This window comes from Manacus candei, unplaced genomic scaffold, assembly GCF_025592945.1.
Source record: "Manacus candei isolate 608988 ecotype Guabito, Panama unplaced genomic scaffold, ASM2559294v1 h1tg000002l, whole genome shotgun sequence".
Taxonomy (NCBI): Eukaryota; Metazoa; Chordata; class Aves; order Passeriformes; family Pipridae; genus Manacus; species Manacus candei.
In genome coordinates, this window is record NW_026138050.1 from 8,398,984 (window position 1) to 8,415,196 (window position 16,213).

General features: G+C 36.4%; 2 protein-coding genes across 3 annotated transcripts in view; one reads left to right on the top strand and one right to left on the bottom strand.

Moving 5' to 3' along the window:
* The window catches only part of XYLT1 (xylosyltransferase 1), a 597,640-nt gene that overhangs the window by 103,467 nt on the left and 477,960 nt on the right, over positions 1 to 16,213 (bottom strand). The gene's annotated exons all lie outside the window — the stretch shown is intronic.
* The window catches only part of SMG1 (SMG1 nonsense mediated mRNA decay associated PI3K related kinase), a 65,527-nt gene that overhangs the window by 17,206 nt on the left and 32,108 nt on the right, over positions 1 to 16,213 (top strand). For both annotated transcript variants that reach the window (XM_051774270.1, XM_051774333.1), the window contains 19 exons: positions 282 to 418; positions 2,681 to 2,739; positions 3,484 to 3,697; positions 4,486 to 4,611; positions 4,706 to 4,778; positions 5,445 to 5,542; positions 7,027 to 7,200; positions 8,192 to 8,416; positions 9,077 to 9,178; positions 9,573 to 9,842; positions 10,404 to 10,534; positions 11,241 to 11,402; positions 11,881 to 11,999; positions 12,740 to 12,827; positions 12,910 to 13,011; positions 13,457 to 13,597; positions 13,892 to 14,091; positions 14,361 to 14,557; positions 15,239 to 15,406. In XM_051774270.1, coding sequence (XP_051630230.1) covers positions 282 to 418; positions 2,681 to 2,739; positions 3,484 to 3,697; positions 4,486 to 4,611; positions 4,706 to 4,778; positions 5,445 to 5,542; positions 7,027 to 7,200; positions 8,192 to 8,416; positions 9,077 to 9,178; positions 9,573 to 9,842; positions 10,404 to 10,534; positions 11,241 to 11,402; positions 11,881 to 11,999; positions 12,740 to 12,827; positions 12,910 to 13,011; positions 13,457 to 13,597; positions 13,892 to 14,091; positions 14,361 to 14,557; positions 15,239 to 15,406 — 2,786 coding nt within the window. The remainder of the gene's footprint in view (positions 1 to 281; positions 419 to 2,680; positions 2,740 to 3,483; positions 3,698 to 4,485; positions 4,612 to 4,705; positions 4,779 to 5,444; positions 5,543 to 7,026; positions 7,201 to 8,191; positions 8,417 to 9,076; positions 9,179 to 9,572; positions 9,843 to 10,403; positions 10,535 to 11,240; positions 11,403 to 11,880; positions 12,000 to 12,739; positions 12,828 to 12,909; positions 13,012 to 13,456; positions 13,598 to 13,891; positions 14,092 to 14,360; positions 14,558 to 15,238; positions 15,407 to 16,213) is intronic.

Here is a 16,213-nt window from a genome sequence, read left to right on the forward strand (position 1 = left end):
GAACTAAATCCAGGTTTTTGTGTAGAAGTAAACAGTTCTGCTTAGTTCTACATGAGTTTTATGTAGGTATTGGGCTGTCCATGGGAAGAAATGAAACATTTTGGCAGCTTAGTTAGATTTTACATCTAATTTTCTTCTTACTAAGTTAAAAATAAATAATGATTTATCTTTTTTCTCAAATTACTATTAGTTACTAAGTTCCAAAATACACATTTTTGGACAATACAGGGTATTATTGATCAAATACCGTAGGGAAAAGAAAAATAAATTGCTTTTTTCAGAGCGATCGTTGTCTTATTCTGACGAGTCTCGACTGTCAAATCTTCTTCGGAGGATTACTCGGGAAGACGACAGAGACCGAAGACTGGCTACTGTAAAGCAACTGAAAGAATTCATTCAGCAACCAGAAAACAAACTGGTTAGTAATTCTTCCCTTTCCATAGCACTGGAATTTCCATGCACTCTTTCTATAAAACTGTCTTTTTAAAAATCAGACTGTTGAGATATGTCTGCAAGGAATATCTTGGATACAAGGAATTTCATTCCACAAGAAAGGAGGGTGTATTCCTGGATTGTCTTATATTGTTTCCTTAATTCAGGAAGTTTTTTGTTGCTTGATTACTTATGACGTGTTGCCTTAAACCAGACTCGTTGAATGTGTGAACTGTAGGAGTAAACACAGCGTGTGTGTGTGTTTTTTTGACCTGTCTTAGCAATGCCCTTTGGATTCCTCACCAAGGAAATGAAGGGAAAAGGAAGTAGAACGTGGTGTTGTCTTGTTTAAAAACTGTTTCTGTATTTTAAATTAAAAATATACAGGTATTTAGTCTTGTGAATAGCTTCATCTTAGTTACTCAGCTTTCTAACTAAACATCTTTGTATGTGGATTCCCTTTTATGGGAAGAGAACTAAATAAGTCTTTGTTTTCCTTACATCTTTAGGATTTTTAATGGTTTGTTGAAGTTTCTAATGTTCTCAAGGGTTTCCTAAGGATTTGGGGATGGGGGAGGGAAGTATCCCTCAGTGGCTATACATTTTTAGTATTACTTATTTTGAAATAAAATGTTAAAGAGTATTTTGTCTGACACATCTCACCCATTGTTTTGGAGAGCTTAGTACTTTCAAGTACTGAAAAAACAGGAAGTGATGGTTTAATACCCTGCTGTGATATTTCTTTTGTGGCATGTGTCTAGTCATATTTATAAGAAATTGGTTCATTCTCTCATTATATATTAATTAACCACTCATGATTGTACTCTTTTCCAAAAGGCTTGATACTTAAATATATGAGACTATTCTAGCCTGTGCAGCTAGGTGTAAGAAACCCTTGTTCAAGCCAAGCTAGTACTTCAGCTTTCCTCTGAAACAAAATCCTTGTTATTACAAGGATTTAGGGAGTAAATGCTTTCCACAATTATTCTGTGGTTGGGTTTTATTAATTACTTCCATTCTCTGTGCATTTTCCCCCAGGTTTCTTTCTCATTTTGTAACTGCATTTTATTTTAGTATCTCAGAACATACTGGAATTGCCATTCTGATGTCTAACTCAGTGGTGACACTCTGTTTGTGGTCAGAATGTTAAAAGTTTGTCACCAAAAAACTTGTGTTTAAACTTCTCTGAGTTCACTAATGAAGATATGATCAGATGTCAAATCTAAAACTTGCTAATGGACAGTGTTTAATCTAGAAGTGGCTCCTGCAGTTCCTGACACTGTTAAATGTGGTTTAACGGAGTTCTTTTCATTCTCAGAGTTGAAATGTGTGTTCAACAAAGCAGTATGTCAGTAGTCACTTGTCATCTAATGGCATTGTGCTCCAGCTTCTAAATGATACTGATGCCTTCACTTGTCTCTTTTGCAGCCCCTTGGCAGATACCAGACACATTTTTAGTATGTCCTTCTGAGTTCTGAGAGGCCAAACATGTGGACCTCTCTCTGTTCCCCCACTCTCAAAAGCGTGGTGGTATTCAAATCTTCAAAAAAACCCCTGGATAACATCTACTGTTATCTACTACATTCTTAAAGATGAATGTCTTTAAGAAAAGAGAACAAACCTTTTTATTAACTTGTCGAGGAAACTTCTTGTTAATCTTACATAGTTGCACCTAATGTATGATTTTGCAATCAACTGAGTGATGTGGTGTGGGTTTAGTGCACATAGGGAAAACAAGTATTTCTTGTTATGTTTACTGAGAAGCACTGGTTCATCAATCATGTTTCATCCCCAGAATAGTATTCCATTTCACTGAAATTCAGGATTGCTTAAGTAGAAACTTCAGATTATAGTATCTGTTCCATTGAACTTTCTGGTGATACAACCGATCATTAGTATAAGAGATTTGGTCTTCAGTACACTCTATTCATGAGCTGTATGGTGAGTCTTACATTTGTTATGAAATGTTATCAGCAAGGACTAAACTTAGAACAAACCTTGATAGCAGGCTGCCAGTTTATTTTCATGGCTACTGTAAATAAATATTAAATATAACATCTAGGATAATATTGCAGTATTGCTTAATATAGTTCATGCTAGTCTGCAGTGGCCTTGGAAAGCATAATAGCATTCTATTGGCAAGCAGAATTGGCAGTGATGTGTTTAATGTGGGTGTAAACAGGACCTATTGTGGAGACAGTATTGGGCCATTATTATGCTTATGCCTTTTATGTATCTTATATTATAGGTACTAGTTAAACAACTGGATAATATCCTGACTGCCATTCATGATGTACTCAATGAAAGGTAAGCTGGGAAAACTAAACAATTTGAAGGCTTTAAAGAGGAAAAATGACACCATTAGGTTTGGATTTCAGTATAGAAGTGGAATGGAGAAAGGGAAAGGTTGAAAGGAATTAATTCACTAATTTTGCATGGATGTGATGTTGCAGGAACAGGTTGAAATTGGGGGACAGTTAAGACTCTCAGGCATGTCAACAATACTGTTAGACTGTCTAGGGTACACTTCCCATGGAGAGAATGTGACTGCACCAGTGTGGCTTTGATGTTATAGGTAAGGTGAAATCTGTCTCAGCTGTGTTTGATCAGCTGGGTGTAGCACTGCACTGCTGTAATTGTGTAGCTGAAAATTGAACTTCAGCTTTTTTACAAGCTGATTCATTTACATCCAGTGAAGAGCATGTGTAGAGGGAGCTCAGGTGTGTGTGGGCTTTTTGGTGCTTAGGTCAGTGTTATTACCCAGGCTCAGCTTCATGTTAAGAATTTTTTCCTTGGATATGTGTTGCAAGTAGACCAGCACATTTGTTGCATACTTTTATTAAGTTGACTTATTCTATAGAAATAATATTTAACAGAATTTTATTTTGACTTCATCACTGATGCTATTAAGTTGGAGAGAAGCAGCTTCATTCATGTATATATTTTTTTGCTTTAGAAAATTGCCTTAATTTGTTCATGGTTTGTTCTTTTCTGCTGTTGTGTGTGGAGATCCCAACTTTCTTTCTTTTTTTTCGTTTCCCAAAAATACAGTAGCAAATTGCTTCAAGAACTGAGACAGGAAGGAGCTTGCTGTCTTGGCCTTCTTTGTGCTTCTCTGAGCTACGAGGCTGAGAAGATCTTTAAATGGATTTTTAGCAAATTCAGTTCATCCACAAAAGATGAAGTTAAACTTCTTTATTTGTGTGCAACCTACAAAGCACTAGAGACTGTAGGAGAAAAGAAAGCCTTTTCATCTTTAATGCAGGTAAAACACAAGTTAAAACAGGATTTTTAGTGATTTTTCCAGTGCAATGCTTGAATGAACTTTTTAAACTGGAAATAACAGTAAGTAGTGCTATATTGACATAATAAGTAAATGTAATTATGACTGGGAGGGAACTTTGACTGAATGGGATTCTTTTGATTCTGATTACATTAGAAAGCACTTTGTAGGATGATATATACTTTGATGCAACTTTTTAGTATTTATAGCAGATCCAAGAAGAAGAATCCCGTTGAGACCAAAAATAGAACTCAAGTGGAATGGTACACAAAATCCGACCTTTTTATTGCTTTGTGCTACTTCCTATTTACAATTTCTAACTTGAATTGTGAATAGACCTTAAAGGGAGTAGGATATGTGCAGACAGAATGTGGTCCCTTCATTCAAGTTTTAGGGTCTGTTATTTTGGGTGTAGAACAGCTATGTCCAGGTCTGTGCTCTGATTTAATATTTGCTTTACAGAGCAAAAAAACTTCAGCAGGAGAGATAGGAACTTAAACCAATAAGTTGTTCTGTGGCTAAAGAACTGAAGAAAACTGTGTCCTCGAGCTTTTGACCTGGGTCCACCATATTTCAAGCAAATACCCACTTGAAAGTGATTATTTCCATGCAGAATATGTGATGCTTTTCACATTTTGACTTCCTGCAGAAAGAGTGTTGAGTTGTTTGTTGTTTGAATCAAAGTAGTTTGCTGTGTGTTCAACACTGAGTAGATCTCACATGTTGTTTTAACGAAGTGAAATGTCTAATGGCTTTGCTTTACTTTTTAGCTTGTAATGACCAGCCTGCAGTCCATTCTAGAAAATGTTGATACTCCAGAGTTACTGTGCAAGTGTGTCAAGTGCATCCTGTTGGTGTCTCGATGCTACCCGCACATTTTCAGCACCAATTTTAGGGTAAACTTACTTTGTGCTCTGTGTTTTCTTTCATGAACAGAAATGTTGGTGCAGCAAATGGGCTAATTAATCTGTTTTCACAATTGCTTTCCAGGACACAGTGGACATACTGGTTGGGTGGCACATCGATCACACTCAGAAACCTTCACTGACGCAACAGGTGTCTGGTGAGTTTGGCCAGAGCCGCTCATGTAGTTTGCTCTGGCTTGCAAGTGGTGTGGGTTTACTTACACAGGGCTGGTTCCACTAACATGGAAGTTGACATAAAATCAAATTGAGTTTCTGGCTACGTAATGACAGACTTTGTTCCTAGCTTTTTAGTAAATTTGCATTTGCTATTTTATGCTAAATCTGGAAAAATGGGATGCTTTAATCAGGGTCCGTTTAAACATCAATAGTTTTGTGCAACTTGATGACAATTTTTAATGAATTTATAGGTCTTAATATACTCTCTGTGAAAGGTTATATTTTCTCCTAAGTATTTTTAGAAAATCTTTGTGGTAAAGACTGTACTGGCATTAAAAAATGGGGAAACTTTTCTATAGCTATAGCAGTTGTCTTGGAAGTTATTCATAGCAAGTCTGTTATGTTTCTTGTACCATGGTCCTAGATTCTGTCTGTAACATTTAACTGCTGTAGGGCAGGACTGAACCATAAAATTAATTTTTCAGAAGGACAAAAGAGGGAAATACCATTTGTATTTATTATAAAAACAAGCTATGTTAAAATTTTCATGCAGATAACCTTCTTTTACCTGAGCAACTTTTCCCTCAGCAATATGCAACTAAAATTTAATGTTCCCCTGTATTAATTGGCCTGGTATTTTTATACAGGATGGCTGCAGAGCTTGGAACCCTTTTGGGTGGCTGATCTTACTTTTTCTACCACACTGTTGGGTCAGTTTTTGGAAGATATGGAAGCTTATGCTGAGGTAAACAGGACTTTATGGTATATACCAGAGTTAACTGTTACGGTTTTCCACAGCCGTGGTTCTTATGGTGGTATTACTTTTGTAGAAAATAAAATTACATGGTTTTCTTGGGGAAAAGAGGACCAAATTATGGAGCATACTAAATGCATGTACAAAGACCATTCTGCACAAATCCTCCTGAGCTACTTAAGTGATATCATAGCCAGGCTTTCAACCGTTGTTGATTGAGAATCATGTTGTAATAAAAATAAAAACAATTGACCAAACAGGAATGTCTTCATATTTAAAGAGCTGCAGTGAAGACATGGTCTTTCCTTGGTGTTTTCTTTAATTGTCCAACTTCAGAGTTTTTTCAGATGTAGTAACTCTTGGGGGGAGAGAGGGAATCTTAATGTTTCTGTAGACTAATGATATAAACCTGTCTTTTAAAATAAAGTAACAGATTATATTGTGCAGGAAATAATGTAGCAGGAACTGATGGAAAACTGAATTATATCCATTTAACATACTTTAAGTTTGTAACCTTTACTTAGTTAACAGGGCATAGAGTTCATCTGACGATGTCATTAAAGGAAGGGTTTTGGGGGGAATGTTGCCTGTTAAGGTGTATGTGTTCCTATGTGTGTATGCCTGTAGCTAGATAATACTGTATTGTATATGTTAACATGCAGATTCCATAGGTAAAATTGTACTTTGAGCAGAATCAGTAATTTGATCAGTGTACTTACATGTACCCCAGGGCTTCTAATGGTGCAGCTTCGCAGGTCAGGATTCACAGACCAGTGCAGGAAGTCGCTGCTTATCAACTTGTCTGCTGTGAACTGGTCAATGTGTGTATTCTTAGTCACGGAAGAGTTTTAAGATAACATGTGTTAACTTAAGTCATGGGGGAGGTGGTTCCAGCTAGTGTGTCTTTATCTCACAGTGGGATAGACCCAGGCTACATCTATACTAATGAGATCAGCACTTCTGGGAATGTTCCCAGGCGCTGGTGCCAGCTGGCATGAAGTAGTCTGTTAGTAAACTCTTAGTCTCCAGATCAACATCACTGCACGTAAACAGTGTGATGGGAATGACCAGTCAAACATCAACTCCACTTTGTGGATGGGAATTTTTTGGAAGAGTGGTAAAAGTGCGCAGACAACTGTTGTAAGAGTGCAGCAATATGGATGATCATGTTCCAGGGACCAGGAACTCCATGAGCCTCAGGTTTAATTCACAAGATGTAGTCGAGTACTTTGTTTCAGTGGCTAAGGTAATGAGCAGCATCTCACTACTGCTCTGTGACTTGGTCATTGTGTGCTTATATCCCACCTATGTATATATGTGTAGTTGAGGTACTGGAGAAATACATCCATAATCAGATAGCACAGTTTAATGTCTGGAAAACAGATGATGAAGTATTTTCAATCTCATATTTTGATCTTTTGTCAGTGTGTAACAGTTAGTGATGTGCACTGATCCATAAAACTTGTGTGCTGTAGGACCTCAGCCATGTGGCTTCTGGGGAATCAGTAGATGAGGATATTCCTCCTCCCTCAGTGTCACTGCCCAAACTGGCTGCACTTCTTCGGGTGTTCAGTACCGTGGTGAGGAGCATTGGGGAGCGCTTCAGCCCCATTAGAGGACCACCAATTACAGAAGCTTATGTAACTGATGTAAGAACTCAAGTTTTTCTTTGTATTTCTTTGTTGCTGGCATGATTTATCACCATATAATGATGCTATTCGTTGTTGGGTTTATTTAGGTTTTATGGATTTTACATGAATATGCATATTCTCAGCTTTGAGTAAATCTGTTTTCTCAAATATGCTACAATAATTTTTATTAAATATTAAAGTATAGATTGTGATAGTGGCACATGGGAATCACATAGCAGAAATGAACTTTTTAAGGTTTTTTAACTTCATATGGCTAGGTTTATGCTTGTTATCTGTCTTTGAAACCATGTTGCCATTTATTCAGATAGCTATGATGCTGTAAAAACTTGAATTCAAATTGTGAGTTTGATTTTATAAAATGTGAGGGTTTTATTCATACTGAAATTGTATCTCAAATCTGAGAAAACTCCTCTTGTTCTATAGTACATGGTGTGAACTCATAATAAATATTATATAATATGCTAAGTAGCTGCTATAGTTCTGTAACAGGGAGGAGGAGATAGATAAAAATACCTGTAGTCAAAATCTTGTTGTTGCTGTGTGAGCTGCACAGCTGGAATTTATGCCCTTGCAGAATTTTGTGAGGGACACAACTTCTTGGATAAATAAGTGTATGGATTTCCCAGTTAAAGACAAAACAGTTATGTAACTTCTGCCTTAATCTGTAGAGGATTCTTGTGACGAAACTAGTCTGTCTCAAGAAAATTCAAACTAGTCTCTTTTACAAGAGGAGTTCTGTTGGAACTGAGCAGAATTGTGAATAATGAATTTAGGTCTCCTAGGTCTTCAGCTGAATTGGAAACAAAGCAATTGAAAGTTTGGTTTTTCTTACACTTCTGAAGTGTAATGCTGTCATGTGCATTATTCAGAATAGAATTGACCAAGCTGCAGAGTAGGTGGTGGGACAGGATATCAAAAGGATGTGAATACAATTAAATAGCATCTCTTTTTAATGGAGTTTAATTCAGTTATGGTTTTAATTTTTCAGGTTCTGTACAGAGTAATGAGATGTGTGACTGCAGCAAACCAAGTATTCTTTTCTGAAGCAGTGCTTACAGCTGCCAATGAGTGTGTTGGGGTTTTACTTGGCAGCCTGGATCCAAGTATGACCATACACTGTGACATGGTCATCACATATGGATTAGATCAAATGGAAAATTGTCAGACTTGTGGCACTGATTATGTCATTTCAGTCCTGAATCTGTTGACACTGGTTTGTACATATTTTTATTATCGTGGGGGTTTTGCATTGAAAAACATTGTCTTCTAAGCTACCTTCCTTTTTTTTGGGTGTGTGTTAGATAAATATTTTCAACTCTTCCTGATCATAAGCAAGAAGTTCCTTTTATAAATGCTGTTTTTCTGTATAGCTTGTGCTGCTGGGTTTAGGCATTTGGCTTGTTGATGAAGTGGCATTTAGTTTTAGCCTGAGTATTCATGTTTTCTGGTGGGGTTGTTTTTTTACTGTTGTTTTGGATGGTTTTTCTCTTGTTTTTCTTCTTGTGTCTGGCTTGACTGTTGGACAATGCAGTTCTCTGGCCTTTGCAGTTGTTAACACCACCTGAATGATTTCAGAATCTTAGTGCTTAATATGTTCTGTTTATCTAATTATGCCATGACTTGGAAAGTCAAACTTCTTCAAAACAGCACTTAATGTATAGACTGCAAACTCTTAAATCTTACATTGATGTAAATAATCACACACATCTCTCAACTGTGCTGTTAAAACCTGAAAATAACTGCAAATTTCCTGCTGGGAAACTTTTTTCTAGATACAGTGTATACAAACTAGACAAACAGTATTTTAATGAATCTTTACCTAATTTTTTTTAATATTATTGAATATATTTATAATTTTGTTTTTTATCCCCAGATTGTTGAACAAATAAATACGAAACTACCATCATCATTTGTAGAGAAATTATTTATACCAGAGTCTAAACTACTTGTTCTTCGTTATCATAAAGAGAAAGAGGTAAGAGGAAGTGACTTCTACAGGTGTATTACAAGAGCCTTCATGAATTTCCTAGAATATGTTAAGCTGTAAAACTTTGTTCATCTTAAATATATTTTTTAATCTAACTGTGTATCTGTAAAACTTCTGAAAAGACAGATATAGCTTGATAAAGAATGGGTAAGTTTGCCATCATTCCTGATAGAGAAGTCTTTAGCTGGCCTGGCTTTGATACTCAGTGTGTTAGGTGGATGATCAAGAAAGTAATTAATAGATGCTCTAAGCAAGAGGTACTTAATTACAGAAAGCTGAAAATAGGTATGTGCACCAGACCAGGCTATTAAAGAAGAGTAATTTTAAATTCTGTGTTGCTAATCAGTATATTTTATGATTTTGTTCTAATTGTATTCCCAAGGTTGTTGCAGCAGCCCTTGCTGTATACCAAGCTGTATTGAGCCTGAAGAACATTCCTGTTTTGGAGACTGCTTACAGGTTGATTCTAGGAGAAATGACCTGTGCTCTAAATAGTCTTCTTCATAGTTTACACCTTCCTGAGGCCTGTTCTGAAATCCAGCATGACTCTTTCAAGAAGCTTATATCCAATGTGGATAATGCCAAGTTTGTTGTTATATTTGACCTCAGTGCTCTAAGTACTATTGGAAATGCTAAAAACTCATTAATTGGGGTGAGTAAAAACTCCACAGACAGTTGAGCAATAAGTGTAAAAAGTACTTTATTACTCAAAATATACCCTAGTGTATTACACCAGTAGGGTACCTACAAATAATTAAAATGATCATACTTGTCTTCTAATTTGTTATAGAAAAACTTCCAATATTAGAACTTAAGTGAAACGTAATCAGTGGATTGTATCTCTCGTTGGTGAATAAGAGAAAGCAGTTTCTAGGGAAGAGCATCTTACAAGGTTATTAATGGATCGATTCTAAGATTATCATAGTAATTGCTTTTGAAAATCAAGACAGATAGAAGCAGGTAGTGTGTCCTTTGGGAGTATATTGGCCATGTGAAAACACTTTTTCCAGATCTTTCCAAATAAAACCATGAACTGCTTTTAGCAGACTGTTTAAAAAGGGGAAAGAAAATAGTTACAATTAAGGTCAGAAAATAATAGAGTTAAATTATTTCCCATGGGAAAAAGCAAAACATAATTAATGGTATGGAAACTACACTTAAAAATAGCTCCTGTTTATTATGTTTCTTTGCTTATGTTGCAATTGTTTTCTAGATGTGGGCCCTTTCACCGACTGTGTTTGCACTGCTGAGTAAAAATCTGATGATTGTTCATGGTGACATAGCAGTTCACTTCCCTGCTGTTCAGTATGCAGTGCTCTATACATTGTATTCCCACTGTTCCAGGTATGAAGTTTAATAATTCATCAGAAATTATTTTAAGAGCACTAGGATGGACTGATCTGAAAAGAATATGCTGTTGAAGGGACGAATTTAAATAAGTTCCAATTACAATCAAACTATTGCTCAGACTTCCCTGATCACTTTGTACTTCCATTAATTGCAGGGAAGCTGTGTCTCAGCCAGGAAAGCATTCCATGGCTTAAAGTTGGCCTTTTATTCAAAGGCAGATTGGAAATCTTGTGTTTGAATAGAGATAACTGAGGGAGAACTCTTCTGAAAGTAAATAAGGAAGTAATATTTATTTATGATTTTCCTTACTGAGAGATCCAGGATAGTTACTAAGATATAAACAGCAGATGTAAATATGTTTCAGACCTTATTAGTACAAAATGTTATCTAAGTAATGGAATATACTAGTTTAACTGTTATTCTGTACATGGCTTGGTATTGATGATTTTTCACCAAGCACTGGATACCAGACACTTGAAAATAGGTTACTGGGCTGCCTGGACTGATGTAAAATTGTAGCTTTGTTCTTTTAGGCTGGGGATCAAAACACTTGGGTTTTGACATAGTGTGGTTACTGTGAGGGTGTAAATTGAAATTCTACTGTTTGTTGTTGTTGTTTTTCCTCCCTCCTGTAAACTTCAAGGAAGTTTCCCTAATCTTGGGGTGGTTTTACATATTTTGCTTTTTCTTGCCTTTTCAGACATGACCACTTCATATCCAGTAGCCTCAGTTCTTCCTCTCCCTCTCTGTTTGACGGAGCAGTTATTAGTACTGTAACCACAGCAACAAAAAAACATTTCTCAATCATACTAAACCTTTTGGGGCTACTCCTTAAGAAGGATAACCTTACTCAAGATACCAGGTAACTTAACATTTTCTTAGGGATCAGGAGGTATTTTTTTATTTCCCAGTAGAATGCCTTAATTCAGAAACCAGGATAATTTTTATCTGTAAAACTTGGGGGTAAATTTAAGCAATCAAATATTTAGGGTTTTTAAAACTTTAATAATTAAATACCCGTGGAAAAAAGTAGCTGCTCGTTTTTATACATGAAAGCTAGAAGAGTTAAAAGCATCCTAAGGTCTGTACAGTAAAAGCAGAGCTATCAAAAGTTATCGAAAGAAAGGGTTTGCTCACTGAAAGTGTCCTTTTACAATAGTTGCCACTCTGTGTTACCAAAATGCTTTGAAAGCTGGGGACATGTTTCAAGTTATGAAACATCTTCTCTAAAAAATGAATTACGTTATAATACAGATCTGTAACGTGAAGTAGTTTGAAGTTATATTGGAAAGTACCTTTCTGTAACTGTGTAGAGCGAATAATACTCTTGTTTTTTGAAGGAAACTACTTACAACGTGGGCTTTGGAAGTGGCTCTTCTGATGAAAAAATCAGAAACATATGCACCGTTATTTTCCCTCCCATCTTTCCATAAGTTTTGTAAAGGACTTTTAGCAAACAGTAAGATACTGCATATTTCTACTTAACTGTCTTTTACATTTCAAAAATTAAGTACATGGGTGGCCTTATCCTGCTGATAGCAGCAACTCTACTTGATTCATTTACTTTGGAGATGCTCCAAGTTTGTATTGTGCAAAAACTTACACTCTCTCTTTCTGATTTTTATCAAGTGGATCTCTGCCTATGACTTACGTAACCATTAATTTTCTTACAAGTAAGATTTGATACATCAGTGACGTTTTTGGTAGATCAGTTTCCCAATCAAAAATTATTACTTTATCAAAAGCACTAGAATTGTTCCATAATGTGACATGGTGGTTTAGATTTCAAAACCTGTAAACAAAAATATGGGAACAAATGCTTTCAGTAGCATAATACTAGCAGTAATTTCCCAAGGCCAGGAGTTACTAACTTTACCTTAATGTATTTCAATGGGGAAAGAAAATATCTGTAATACCAATGTGCAGAGATCATAGAAGGTTTTATCTGTCAGCAGTTAAAACAGGCCTGTAAGTTGTTACTGAAACTGGTAGCACAAGTGACTTTTTTTCTTAGTGAGCACCTTCTTGTAATAGTAAAACCACTAAATGAAATGAAAACTATTGCTTAAAGCCTATGTCTCCTTTTCCTGGCTGTGCTGAAGAAATGTCATTAGATGCTGTGCCACAACCAGAGTAATGCAGGAGTTATCTAATTCCAGCAAGAATAACTTTTTTTTTTCTTTCAACTCCTTAATTCAGCACTTCTGGAAGATGTAAACATTTGTCTTCAAGCATGTAGTAGCCTCCATGCCCTGTCTTCCTCCCTTCCAGATGACCTTTTACAAAGGTACTTGCACAGAATTCTGTATGTTGTTTGAATTATGCTGTCAATGGAGATCTTACCACCTTCTTCCTCCTTGCTGTTGCAGGTGTGTTGATGTGTGTCGTGTTCAACTTGTACATAGCGGTGCTCGTGTAAGACAAGCTTTTGGAAAACTTCTGAAGTCAATTCCTTTAGATGTTGTGTTGAGGTAGGTTTTTCAAATGAGCTTCAATATAAAGAATTGTTTAGTTTCTTTCTTCAGTGACACTTACCTGAAAGATAATGCCAGTGCAGTGTCATCATATCTCTTAACTTAAAATCAAAAAGTGTGAAGTGTCTTGCTATCTCTTACTTTTTTAGAGGTTTAAGAGCAGTAGATAGTAGCAAAGTAATTAGCAAATTTGATAAGCTGTGTATCACTTCTTGAAGCAAATATGAATGCTTGTAAGGTCCATGTTACTCAGAGCTTCAGCAATACTATGTCCTACAGTTTGACTTGAAGACCTGAACTCTGAAGGCACCTTGCCTTAATACCAAAGCATATTCTTATTTCCAGCCATTGCATGTATGTGTGTCTGTGTAACTCTTTTGCACAGCTTTTTTGGTTTATTCAAGTACATTATAGCATGGGTTGTTTCCCCCTCTTCCTGCAGTAACCGTACCCACACAGAAATACAAGAAATTTCTTTGGCTATAAGAAGTCATATGAGCAAATCTCCAAGTAATACATTCCACCCACAGGATTTCTCTGATGTCATTAGTTTTATTTTGTATGGAAACCTCCACCGAACTGGGTAAGAACCTCTTGTAGAAGTGGAATCCATGAATGTTGAATTTATAGTAAACAGTTCTAAGTTACGTTTAGTTTAGAATTTGTAATTATCTTTACAAATTACATTGCTTTACTTTCAGGTTTTTTTTGGTATTTATAAATATCTTAAATACACACCTTTTGGCATATTTGCCTGTGTACATTGTTGATTTAAAATAATTTTGTGAGAGATTTGAGAGCAATAGGGTGATGAAGTGTGTGCGGTATAAACTTGTTACCACATGAACTTGTGCTATGTAGTGATGTTTTCTTTCAGGAAGGATAACTGGTTAGAAAGGTTGTTCTATAGCTGTCAAAGACTAGATAAGAGAGATCAGCCAACCATCCCTCGGAACCTGTTGAAGACTGATGCTGTGCTCTGGCAGTGGGCTGTTTGGGAAGCTGCTCAGTTCACTGTTCTTTCGAAGTTACGAACTCCTCTGGGTAGAGCCCAAGATACATTTCAAACAATTGAAGGTAAAGTGAAAAAACAAGATTATTTTAATGGGATTTTTAGAGGGTTGTGAAGCTAAGGTCTTCATGTTCAAGGCAAGAAGCACAATGACTTTGTTTTTCAGTGATTACAGATTTTAAAGATGTTGCATAATTACTATTAATTTTGATAGATTAGATTAATTTAGATACTGTTTTGAGAGATTTTGAGAACTAGCTTCTATCCTTTGACATGTTTAAATACAATACTGTCTGGTAACTTTTTTCCCCCCATGTTTTGGTAAAATGTGTAGGTATTATTAGGAACCTTGCAGCCCATACATTAAACCCTGATCAAGATGTCAACCAGTGGACTACTGCAGATAATGACGAAGGACACAGTAGCAACCAGCTTAGGCTTGTTCTCCTTCTGCAGTATTTGGAGAACTTAGAAAAATTGATGTACAATGCATATGAAGGATGTGCCAATGCCCTGACCTCCCCACCCAAGGTATGTCTGTTTACAGTGCTGATGTTACTCGGAGCAATCTACTGAGTGAACAGTGTTTTCAGGGTTGTTCACTTCTTAACTGTTAAATTTCAGAAGAACTTCTCAAACAAAGTTTGAGACTCTTAAAAAAGTCTGGCTTTGACTTGGGCTTATTCCTGGAGAACATGTTAAACCAGGCTATATTTCTGGAGTACCAGTTTGTATAGTGGTACAAATCAATCAAGTCTGTAGTACCTCTGATTTGTAGCAGTCTCCTATTTGTAGATTGTCAGCAGTTTTGTTATAAAGTAACACAGTTATTTGGGGCTTTAAATTGCTTTCTGAGGAATGTAGTAATTATTTATAAGCAACATACCTCTTTGTGTAGTTCTAACTGCAAAATACTCTTCCCTGTTGAAATAAGCTGTTTAATTACCAGACTTTGACATGACAGTAATACATAATTTGCAGTCAGTTAGTCTAAAGACTTTTAGCTTGCCAGTGTGCCTGGCCAGTTGGTTGCTACACGTGATTCCAGACCATCTGCGTTAATAAAATGAAAGATGCAGAATTTTACCCATTTCTTCATCTCAGGTGGAGGCAGGAAACCTTCCTGCCTTTGATTATTATGAAGTACTTAATGTAACTATTTTGATTTGTACGGAAGAATGGTGATTTGAAACTTTTCTTCTGTCTTTAAAGGTTATCAGGACGTTCTTCTATACCAATCGTCAGACGTGCCAGGATTGGCTGACACGGATTAGACTTTCCATCATGAGAGTTGGATTGCTGGCTGGCCAACCTGCTGTGACAGTCAGGCATGGATTTGATTTACTCACAGAAATGAAAACTAATAATAGTATCTCTCAGGTACTCGCTTTTCAAACTCTGTAGATACTCCAAAAATATTCCCGTTTTATTGTAAAAGAACTAAGCTAAGGCAATCAGTTGTTATTAAACCAACTGGTATGTAAAGGAATGTGTTATTTAACATTTTTAACTCTTGATTCTGTACTGACAGACTTCTGTGGTTGTAAGTTGGATACAGTAGGTTGGTTGAAGATTAGGATGCACTGTACATGTGTGGTCAAATACTACACAGAAATGAGTGCTATAGTTAATTCACAGATTGAATGGTGCCCTTTTATAAGTAGAAGGTCCTGGTTAAACCTTATGAAACTGGTGCTGCATTAGTATGAGGCCTTCCCAAGCTTGTGGTAGTGTAATGTCTTTGCTTATCTGTGGGTATGAGGAGGAAGGGGAGTGTATCATGAGGGTATCCTTCCTCTATAAGTAACTAGCAGGTTAAGTGCAGGGGTGGGATAAGTGGATAAAGTGGTTAAAGCCTTCTTGAAAAGGATGAATAGTTTCTTCAGTATGTGACTTGATTTACTTAAATATTTTATCAAAGAAGGATTGATAGATACTTGTTTCATTCATGCTGCTTTATGAATTCTCAGATAGGTATAAACCATCACATAGTGATGCTGACTGCTGGCATTCAGGCTGTGGTTTCACAGCACATACTGTCACCTTAGCTCCCCTGCTTTTCCAAAAGCAGTGCAGTGAATGGATATGAGGAGCACTTGTAGATGCTTGTAATGAACTACTGCTTCACCATTTTCAAGTGTTTACCCACGTGTGTATATAGCTCTTAATTTATATGGGTCTTGTTAA